This window comes from Mixophyes fleayi, chromosome 3 (assembly GCF_038048845.1).
Source record: "Mixophyes fleayi isolate aMixFle1 chromosome 3, aMixFle1.hap1, whole genome shotgun sequence".
Classification (NCBI taxonomy): domain Eukaryota; kingdom Metazoa; phylum Chordata; class Amphibia; order Anura; family Limnodynastidae; genus Mixophyes; species Mixophyes fleayi.
Genome location: NC_134404.1, coordinates 28861065 through 28873233, shown reverse-complemented (window position 1 = coordinate 28873233; position 12169 = coordinate 28861065). Strand labels below are relative to the sequence as shown.

The following is a 12169-nucleotide window of genomic DNA, read 5'->3' as shown; positions in this document are numbered from 1 at the left end:
AAGAAACATTATCATTAAGCAGTTAAATCATTTAGAGAAAGGCAGAGTTTAGCAGATACAGTGCGTTATCTGATGGAATAGAAGGGGGAGGGACAAGTCAAATGAGTTCTGGAGCTGATTGATGTAACTTCCACAAACAAAGAAAAGGTGAGTTAGCAGTAAGGTAATGTGAGGTCTTTCGGTAGAGTAAAGGTGAAGTGTAGTGTATATGTTCTTATTTTTATGGTGTCAAAGATTGCATGCAGTTCTCTCCAGTTATGATACAAACGAGTATTAAAAAAATAGAAAGTCTATTAGACCAAAAAGCCCATATAAGTAATGTTCTCTAAAGTGGTGGAATATATTTTTAATACACAAAATTTAAAAGGCAATTTACATGCCACATGTATACCTTTACCATCATCATCATCACCATTTATTTATATAGCGCCACTGATTCTGCAGCGCTGTACAGAGAACTTATTCACATCAATCCCTGCCCCATTGGAGCTTTTCAGTCTAAATTCTCTAACATACATGCACAGGGAGAGAGAGACTAGGGTCAATTTTGATAGCAGCCAATTAATCTACTAGTATGATTTTGGAGTGTGGGAGGAAACCCCCAAAAAAACAGGGAGAACATATAAACTCCACATAGATAAGGCCATGGTCAGGAATTTAACTCATGACCCCAGCGCTGTGAGGCAGAAGTGCTAACCACTTAGCCACCATGCTGTCCACTTTTAAATGGTAAAAAAGTTTTCATTCCTTCACAGCCACTGCACTTAGTTCTGCTTCCATTGTATTGTAACCCACTTGATGGAAGATTAATATTTTAGTTTCTCTCCTCTGATCGCAGGTACACACTTTGGGCCTGTAGATAACAGGTAGGAACTTCTTCCCTGGAATTTTCAGCAGCGTATTACACTGGACAATCAGAGGTTAGTATTACATTCAAAGTAATTTGCTGCACCTGGTGTGGATGAAGATAAACTTAACAGATATGGGAACTGTTAATTATGTAAGTAAATGCTTTATATCAACCAAAGAAATACACAGCCAAAATCTGTGGTTGAGAAGTTTCCACCTCAACGTGTGACATGTATAATGTGCAATTTTACATCAGATTACCTCAAATCCAATTTCATTAATGTGGATCTTGGGTCAGTGGATTATAGTGTACACAACATTGGAGCTGCCAGCATCTCTGGCACAAATACATGAACAGTCCAAATGGCCAACACAATTCCTTTGAAGAGCATTTATTCTCTGTATACATAAACTTTCCTCCTTCCATAAACTTTCTTCCCTTCAGAATTGACCAAAAAGAAATGATCTCTGTCTGCTTTGGGCTACATACAGCAATAAGATGTAGCCTGGTGAATTGAATTTTATTTTTTTATTTTAATCTAAGAAAAAGAATAAATCAGTACATGTTGAGGTACAGCACTTATGTGTCAACAGTGATGGGAAGTTCTCACTTGGAGATTAAAGCATTTTGTGTAATAGGATCAGTCTGTATGTATGACATCCTTCCTTCTCATCGCCATGTATAGCAGGGCTCCTCATAGTGGCTGAGAGAGAAGATGCTTGGTAATCCTGTCTGTGTGTATGACATTCACCCTTCTCTATACCTTTTATACCTGTACTCATCATAATAACTGTAGGGAAGGTACATTAGTGTTTATCTCTGTAAGAGAAGGTGCTTGATAATAATCACCTTCTTATTACCTTATATAGCAGGGCTCCTCACAGTGGCTGTAGAGTAGATATATCAAACCTTCTAAAAAGGTAACGTGGAGATGTTGCCCATAGCAACTAGTCTGATTTTAGCTAACATTTTCTAGAATGTATAAGATAAATGTTAGCTAGACCCTAATGTGTAGCTATGGGCAACACCTCCACTTTTCCTTTTTAGAACATTTGATAAATCTACCCATGTATGAGGAAGTGCTCTGTGATCATGTCTATATGTATGGCATTCTCATCCCCATCACCTTATGTAGCATGGCTCCTAACAATGACTGCAGGAGTACAGTACATTAACATAAACTATTCCATATGTGGTATATACATTAGTAGCCTTTGAACCAGGATCTTCAGCAGTAGTGTGTGCAGATGTTTTTACAGTCAGTTCTCTTTACCACTGAGTTACATTAATCAATCAGGTTTTTAATAAAAATCTTAAAATGACAGAATATTGAAACTCACAAATGAAGGATCATTAACTCTGGGGCAAAGTGGACCTACCATCATTTTCTTTTTGACTGATAGGAGTAAGAGTTATTATTGTAAACTTACTTAACCTCTTTATGAATTGCTGAGCTGGTAGGTTGGAAACTATTATGTAACAATAGGTTAACGCTCTCTTGAATGTACAGTATATATATATATTGTGGGAGGGGTAGTAAAGAGAGTAGCAGTTGGAATGTTAGCAGTCCATAAATATCAACACGTGAGGACAAGATAAGGCTTATATATTCTCCCAGGGTTTAAAAGCAATTGATCCTGTACAGAAGGACAGAGGAGGAGAGACCAGACCCGCTCATTGTTTATGTTCTACACTGTACAGTGCTCAAAGTAAGAAACCAAATACTATTTATTTTCATACCATAGCTGACAACTTATTTTCTAGGAAACTATAAAGTAATTGGAGCACATATATTATTAGGTGGTAATATACTCATTTACGTAATACCTATTTGTTTGCTATTGCTGTGTACCTCAAACTTGTCGATCTCTTAAATGGACAGTACTTATATAAAATTTTCTCTCTCGTTCCTGATTCTCCCTCTTACTTTTTCTATCAATTTAGCCCAAATTTTGTAATCCTGAAGTTTAGTGTAAAAAAACTATACATCTGTGTTATCATTCAGATTATATCTGTAAACTTGCCTAATTTCATGTTGTACACAGCCTTTCTTGTAGGCAAACATAAGCTTAAGCATTCCATTGTGTGTACTAGAATATAGTGCAAGCTTGACTTACTCAAATGAGCACTTGTAGCTCGAGATATATATATATATATATATATATATATATATATATATATATATATATATATATATATATATATATATATATTGCTGTAACTTATGGTTATTAGTGAATGTCTGTATATATGTATTCACTTGTCTTTGGTAGCTCTGAAAATTGATTTTATTTGTTCATTTAAAATAACTCCTGATTATTTCTTATTAGCCATTTGAAGGTTGGGTTGTATTATAGTGATTTAGGTCATTAAATATAGAAATATTACATTTGGAGTTATAGCTTAAAGGAAATAACAAGATGATTGTGTTTGTGTGGTTTTAATTCATTAATAACCCCTACTGTAAATTATCAGGATATTAAGAGTCATCAAGGAGTTCTGTGCCCATCTAAAAGTACAAGACGACATGACTAGGGATTTTATCTAGCTCACGGGAATTTGAGCTGAATTAGAATATCCATAATACTATGCAGTAGGTGGTGTGTTATTGTTTATAATACAAAAAGTTTTCCCAATACATATTGAAGCGATAACATCCGAACTTAATGTTTTTTAAAATACATAAACTGGGAATAAACTGATAGATGAGGCGATGAATACTATTGATTTTGGTTGACTTATTGCATAAGTCCATCAAAAAATTGACATTTAATTACTTTTTAATTTGACTTTCACTGAAGTTCTTCTTTGATAGGTTCTATTTTTGATTTAATAAAATGTAATTGCTGATGTGCAGTAAGTGGTATGTACTGTAAACTACTGTGACACAAGATGTGCAATGTGGTTCTAATATGTAGAAAAGCACTGCAGACATGGAGGGCCTGCTCGTCAGTCTGTTGGGGTCCCAAAAGTTTTGAAATGGAAGCCCTACCTCGCACTCTTAATTATTCTTCTTCAGTCCATGCAACCAGGTTGTTGCATGGAATTCATCATCTCCTCCTAACATCCAGTGATATGCTCCATCTTATCCTGTCCTAATTCAATGCTGTAGTATGGAGGTCATCATCTCCATCTAACATTCAGTGCTATGCACTATCCTTTCCTGATGGCCAGAACCATAGCAGGACAGGAATGGTATCTTCATTTACCATGGTTTGTTCTGTATTTTGTTTATAACTAATTTGTTTCCTATATGTTTTATCTTCCCTCTCTAGATTGTACAGAAGACATGATTACCATTGACCCGGTCACAATTCTTCTGTCTGTTGTTATCATCCTATTTTTGGCCAATGTTTTTAACAATGGGAAACAAGGCAACAACAAGAATTTCCCCCCTGGACCAACGCCTTTACCGATCATTGGAAATTTGAACATCATTGATGTGGCAAAACCCCATAATACATTTATAGAGGTAATACTTGTACTTAAGACCACTAAATCATTAATATGCCTTATTTAAGAATGTTACACAATCCTCTTGTCAATAATATTATATTTAGGAGTGCCCCCCACCATTCACTCTAACTAGAAAGGTCCTGGAAAATCGCTCATGTTGCTGCTTAAATCTACACAGAACTCGGGAGATGTGTGACAATAGGCTTTCAAATTGAGCTAAAAAAACCCCCACAAAATACTAACATTGAAACCCTTTAAATTTAAAGGATATGTCCACTGTTTGGTCAATATAAGGCTCAATTACTTACATTTTATCCAGGGGCAAAATATGTACTAAAATACACCACTCAGACATTTACTTTCATTATTTAATTTGAACAAGACAAATATAAGCTAATTGCCCATTTATTCCTGTGTTTGTTTGCAAATTTTGCCACTAAATGCAATGTTAGTAAAGAGTCCTTTGTAAATTTAACTTAAGTAGACCCAAAGTGTATTTTTTGATAAATTTTGAAAATGCCATTTACAAGTAAACTGGGGAGGTTTTCCAAACTAAGGTAGGTGTTAGATACATTTGGTTATATATTGTAACTAATACACTATAGCAAATTAGTAGGTGATAGTGAATGGTGTGAACATACTATAGCTTTTAATTTATCTATTTTTTTGTTTTTTTGCAAGTATGAAACATCACCCTACCTAAACCCTCATCCAGCATTACTATGAGTAATAAGCTAAACAGAGTTTTAATGCCAACAATGTTAGTGACATGTCAATAACATGCGCAATAGTAGTAATTCTTACTAATATTCCAGTTGTCGTTTTATGAAAATGAACACTCACTGCATTATTCTCCCATAACCATCAGAAAATGAAGCCTCAGAGTTTGGGTAGAGCTGTTGATGCTTCTGCTAGTCTAAGAGAGGAAGGAATATAGTAAAATAATCTTAGGTTTACATTCTCTTTTTCACAGCAATAGTTTCATAAATAGAATTGTGGATAAAAATATCACCTGCTCCAGAATTGCACCTAAAATGTGGGATTGTTACTTGAATAAATTTGTTTAAATGAGAAATATCATGATATTGAACGTAAAATGCAATATTGGTTTCCCAATTTCACAATTGCAATGAGTTACACATTAATTCCAGAAAAAATAGGCAGAGGATTATTTACTGACATCGCTCTGTGCTACTACAACTCCGTACTGAACCACAGCAACCAATCAGCAACTTGTTTTTTTTCTGTCTAGTATAAGACATTCAAAGTAAATATCTGATTGGGTGCAATAGTTTCAGCAAAGATTTTCAGCATTGAGCAAAGTTACTAAATATTGAGTGGGATTCACAAGCAAACTGGTATGATATTACATCTATAAACATATGTTTAAACAAGTTAACCCGTGCATGATTCTCATGCATTCTAGTCAAATCAAGCTACTTAAGGTGTTAAAAAGGTTCTTGTCATGCATTTGGGCCTAGCCCAGGCCTCCTCAGGGGAAGAGCGTTACTTCCCGACGCAAGCGCCCTTTTTTAACGTGGTTTTGTCCACATGTCACCACCTCATCATTTTTCTCCATCACCTCATCCTTCATCTTCATCGCCACATCCTTCATCAAGCTACGTAAGGTGTTAAAAACTCCCCACTGTCACCCCTGGCAACCACCAACCCCTCCCAACTGTCACTTCTCCTTCAAGAAATATATAGGTAAGTGTATAACTCTGCCCAGCAGGTGGCACTGCAGTTTGGTTTTTTTTTTTCCACACACGCCACTAGGCATTTATATAGTAGATACTTTTTTCGTGGAGCCAAAATATGTTTTTTTACAAGTTATTTATTTCCAGTGAAAATTAACAGCTTTTATTTTCCTCATTAAAAATTCTCCACTCAACAATATTATATAGATGTGCCATCCGCTACTTTTAACAATAACATTCACAAAGTAGCAATTCTCTAAATTATTTTATTCATATTGACCTAAAATAAATAAATAATTTTCTACTATGAAAAAAGATTTCTTCACACACCGGTGTATATTAAATGATGAATATAATATTAATATGAATATAAATGATGAATATTAATATTAAGAAAGAGATATTTGTGAATTTTATTTTGTTACACTCAGCCTATTATTATTATTATCATTTATTTGTTAGGCGCCACAAGGTTTCCGCAGCGCCGTACATAATACAAACAGGAGACCATACAGGGTGACATAGTACACAGCAATAAACACAAAGTACTAATACTTCAGAACTCCGGGCAGACATATGAGTGAAGATGGAGTAGAAGAACAGGTATGGAGACAGGAGGGGAGAGGGGCCCTGCTCATACGAGCTCACATCCTAACAGCCTATCTACACTATCAAGACTCACTGAGTTTTCTGTTGTCTGTTCCCACACACATTTGCTTATTTGGGAGGTGTCCAACTGGCATGTACAGATTGAGGACCTAATTTAGATTCAGACGCAAAGTCTGTTTAAGAAGTGTAGTATTGGGAGTGTGCCGCAGCTTTGTAGGGTATTACGAGTGGCAAGCAACCCCAGTTGCGTCCCAGTCGTAATACCCTACCGAGCTGTGAGCAGTCCCTGCAGCTAGCTAACCGCTTGCGCCATCTAATTCCTGCCGCACAGCTTTAGCCCTTTTCTGACGTGTGTTGCGTCTGCGCCTCACTGCGACTAGGACTTATTTACATGGTCACGCGTTCACAATTCCGCATTCCGACCATTCTCTCATAGTGAGCCGCAAGCTGTCGGAAGTGTAATTTCGTCCAAGATGCAGACGGATATGGTGCCTTCTGCACATGCGGGATAGTGTTTTTTTGTTCGATGTGCCTAAAACGGACTTTGCGTCCAACTCTTAGTGAGGTCCTTGGAGTATACTTGACAAGAATAACTCCAGACTCACATTCTAGATGAGACATTCCACACTGGATTGGGCCAGTTATTTGTGAGAGAGGAGAAAATGGGTGAGGGTAAATCATGGGTGGGGTGATTGTGGGAAATGGGAGCCAAAATGTTAAGCTTAAAAAATATTTAATAATTGTTCTTTTAATGCTCTGCTGATTCTTTTTTTGATTGTTTTTACAGTTGTCCAAGAAGTACGGCTCAGTATTCAGCGTCCAGTTAGGATTAGAAAAGATGGTCATCCTGTGTGGTTATGACACTGTAAAAGATGCTCTAATCAACTATGCTGAGGAATTTTCTGAACGACCCAATTCACCAATATTTGAGAAAACATCAAGAGGACATGGTAACTATTTTGAGTGTAAAGTCATTATAAAACATAAAAAGAGTTGAATGCATATATTAAACACATTGCAAGTACATCAAAGTAAAATAAGTCCTGCTCAATAAATAAAAAATCCCAGTCACTGCTCACATGCATTTCAAAAGTGGCAACATACAGATGCCACTGACACAAAACTAATTTGACATAATATAATATGACCTAAAAGAGGTTACCCGTGAAGCTGGACTTGTGTGATTAACTTTTGGCCAAGAGGTAATGCTCTGCCAGAGAGTTGCTGTGGAACATATCTCACTGGATTTACTTGAACTGATTTTCTGACTTGTTGGACCTGCTACTGTTAAGGGGACTGTGCTGTACCTATCCCACTGGATTTATTTGAACTGATTTCATCACTTGTTGGACCTGTTATCGTTAAGGAGCCGTGTTGTATTTAATCCTTCTCTGCAGAATTAATCATCCTTCTATTTTTCCTCTAATACCATGTCTGAGTGATTTGGGATCCGCATATCTTCACAGGGTATATTTACTAAGTTCCGGGTTGCTGTCATTTGTTTTAAAATGGATATTTAATTAAAGACAAAGCCTAATCTGTCAGATGTCCCTCTAGGCTACTCTAAACCTGCACAAGCCATGGCTATAAAGCTTTATGACACATTTGTCTCAGGATGAATGGAGTGTGAGAAGGTAGTCTATGGACTAGAATCTGGTGGTGGGTTGGTGGGGAGACTGTGACATTTAGTTGTTAGGGACAGCTGTCATTTTGGTGACATTCATATCTCAGCATAAATAATGTCCATTGTAAATGCAGTAGAAATAAATGTAACAAAGAGATGTGTATTCATTCTATTCAGGTATTGTCTTTGCTCATGGTGAGAACTGGAAAGTGATGAGACGATTTACTCTTACAACACTACGAGATTATGGGATGGGGAAGAAAAGCATAGAAAACAAGATTAATGATGAATGTGAATATTTAATGCAGACATTTAGATCCTATAAAGGTGAGTCTTTGCTCTCGCCCTCATTTTCACAATATATATATATATATATATATATATATAAATATATATAAAAATATATATATATATATGTATACTCTGCTTTCCTTTTTTCTAAAGGGAGGTCTCTATATCAGTTCCAAGTTCTCAGTAAATAGGTGTTTATTAGAGTAAATCTGATGTTTCATGTGCAGCAATATAACTTTCCTCTGAGATATAATGCATATACAAGACTAAACGTGTATTATATATACTGGAGTGAATGACTATATAATCACAGTAATTTACTCCCCTATAGATAATGCACATTTATTATTGTATATGCACTACATGCCTGTCACAGCGCATAGTACTCATTGTGTAGGCATCAATCATTCATAGAATATTGTGCACTCTCATTACTAAATGGTGCAGTGCAATATTCAATGAATGAATGACATTGCCGCATTTAGTAGTATGCGATTTGACAGCGTATGCATCGACCACATAGACTGCCTCACCGAAATCTCCACACCGCCCCCCCCCGCCCAGTCCCAGGAAACACTTTGATAGTCTGCAGTGCGGGCCTAGGCCCCCTGGTATACCTTGGGCCATGGTAATTGCTACACGCTTATCCCCTCTAGGCGCCCCTGTATATAGTGTGACGTCAGACCCGGAAGTAGGTGGAGCCGACCGCGGCGCTCTGCCGCTGATACAGACTAACAAACTGTTATTCAGATTCCTCTACAAACACTCTACTAGCGCTATCCCAGTATAATAGACTAATGAATCACTATATGGAAATATACTACTAGCGACTTAGCGCTTTGATGAGGAGACTGATGATATAAAGATTACCTATCATATACGAGCTACCTAGATCACTTTTAGAGCTACTATTCATTAACCCCAGTATGTATATACATATGATAATTAGCCACTAAATACGTGGCAACGTCTTGATACATTGGATAGGGCTTGTGCCTTATGAATTTCCAATACCTTCTAAGCTATATGGTAACCTGATAAAGTCTCTATAAGTGGGGGACATACTAGGCAAATACTGCCATTCACAGCTTATGTTATATACAACACCAAATACTGACACATGCTGTTACTAGGCAGAACATGTTCAACTCAGATTCCTCCACAAATATTCCACCAGCGCTATCATACTCGCTATTCCAACATAGCAGACCAATGAAATATCATATGGGAACAGACTATTAGCGACTTAGCGTTCTGATGAGGAGACTGATGCCATAGTGATTACCTATTAAATATAAGTTACCTAGCTACTCTTAGAGCTACTACTCATTAGCCTAAGTAGGTGCACATAAATGTGAATTAGCCATCAGATACTTGGCAAACCTCTTGATACACTAAATAAGGCTCGTATCCTATGAATTTTAAATAACTGTTAATTCATATGGTAATCCGATAAAATCTCCATACATGTGGAATACACTAGGCAAATATTGCCATCTGTAGTTTATACTATACACAACACTATATACTGAGGATTATATAAGTGACACGCTGTCACTAGGCAGAATATGTTCAATTTCTGCCACCCTATTCCGATACTTATGAACTAATTTGTGTTGTATATTCCCACAAGAGATTGTATAACAGTGATTTTCCTTTTGGAAATAGTACAAATTCTTATCGGCTCCACCACAGGGTCAACTTATTTTTAAATTCTATACTTTTCAACACTACAATCTTTTTTATATTTCGCTTTTTTATCTGCGTGGTATATCTATACGTACCATTTTTAATGCATACCAATAAAAATAATATGTATTAATTCTCTACTCATATGTACCTGGAGTGCTTGTTTAGGTCACTATACTTATTTTTCCTCCTTTGGATTGTATTGTATATATATAGATTGATCAAAGTGGAAATTTAGAAAGATCGGTGCAGGAATTTACAAGTGGCGATATGGAAAAAGTAAAGTGATGAAGGAACTCTCTTTCCGCTAGTCATGCTAGCTGCCTCCTTGTCTCCTGCACTGTTCTGGGTATTAAAAGCTCACAAGATAGATCTTTGTATATTTTCTACATACTAATTAGGTCATTTCTAAAACATTTTTTTTCAATCTTATCCAGTGTTTGTTTATAATGTAACCCCTCTATTCTCTTAATTAAAAAGATTGTTCACCTCTGAATCTCTCAAGCTCTGCCATGTCTACCTTATAGACAGGAGTCAAACACGGTTAAACTCTATTGTCCAATCAGGTGTAAAATCCAATAAGCACATGGGGTCTTATTTACAGTTAGGGGGGAACAAATTATCATCATCATCATCACCAGTTATTTATATAGCGCCACTAATTCCGCAACGCTGTGCAGAGAACTCATGCACATCAGTCCCTGTGCCATTGGAGCTTACAGTCTAAATTCCCTAACACACAGACAGACAGACAGACAGACAGACAGAGAGAGACTAGGGTCAATTTTGATAGCAGCCAATTAACCTACTAGTATATTTTTGGAGTGTGGGAGGAAACCGGAGCACCCGGAGGAAACCCACGCAAACACGGGGAGAACATACAAACTCCACACAGATAAGGCCATGATCGGGAATTGAACTCATGACCCCAGTGCTGTGAGGCAGAATTGCTAACCACTTAGCCACTGTGCTGCAAATTCAGCTTAAGGTGCAAAGTTGCACTTTGTCAAACCATGTTGTAATAATTTTACTTTATTTTGTGTTCATTCCATGCTTGGCTTTCCGGGAAGCGAATCTCATTTATCTGCTTTCCAAGCTGGACAGGCAACAACAGGTAGTGAAAGTTGCAAAAACAGGAAGAAAATAACAGCTGTTGGACAAGTATTCCAGTTCTGGTAGCACAGTCCTGATTTTGAGGGACATTCAAATTTATGGTATGACTCAGCACGGGGCTGAGGATATGGCACACAGAGTAGCTAAGGGAACAGTTAGAGGAGACCAGTAGATGGTCCAGAGTGAGGCTTGTGTGTGTCCTACAGGAGGTAGGAGATCAGAGACAAAGGACAATTTGACGGACAGTTGGGTGTCCTGTCCCTGTAGGAGCAGAATACAAGGACTGAGTATTCATGTTTAGCCACTAAAGAGAAAAGTGGTAAGTGGCTTAACTGGCCACTGGCCATCCAATGACATGTTCGCTTTAATGGAGCCATTGCTAGTTAAACTACTGAGCACAACTAAATGAGAAGTTTTGCTGAGCTAAAACAGACTTAGGTGGAGAGGAAGATCTGTGTATATTGGGATGCAGTTTAATGGTAGAATGAAATAGAAGTTGTTTGAAGAAATGTGAAGCATTTTATATTTGTCACCCACTCGCATGAATGTCATGTACATTGTAGTGTTATTATTCTTGATGACTGGCTGATGATGTCAGAAGTTGATAAGAATATCTTTCACGGCTGTTTATACAAGTATTCACACCACTCATGTATTATAATGATACATTATATTCTTATATGTACATTTTTACTTTTTCTCACTATTAATAATGCTCATTTTCAATGTAAAAATCTATTTTCAGGAAAACCCTTTGATAATTTAACCATCATTAACACTGCTGTAGCCAATATAATAGTCTCCATACTACTCGGTCATAGATATGAATATGATGATCCA

The 12169-nt window shown here is 36.9% G+C and overlaps 1 protein-coding gene across 1 annotated transcript in view; it reads left to right on the top strand.

Annotated features, from left to right (window-relative positions):
• Nucleotides 1–2439: 2439 nt before the first annotated feature.
• LOC142143449 (cytochrome P450 2K1-like) overlaps nucleotides 2440–12169 on the top strand; it is a 26706-nt gene continuing 16976 nt past the window's right edge. The window contains exons 1-5 of the mRNA XM_075201298.1: nucleotides 2440–2559; nucleotides 4126–4322; nucleotides 7400–7562; nucleotides 8414–8563; nucleotides 12075–12169. The exon at nucleotides 12075–12169 is cut by the window's right edge and continues 66 nt beyond it. Of these exons, the coding sequence (XP_075057399.1) occupies nucleotides 4140–4322; nucleotides 7400–7562; nucleotides 8414–8563; nucleotides 12075–12169 (591 nt within the window). The 5' untranslated portion in view covers nucleotides 2440–2559; nucleotides 4126–4139. The remainder of the gene's footprint in view (nucleotides 2560–4125; nucleotides 4323–7399; nucleotides 7563–8413; nucleotides 8564–12074) is intronic.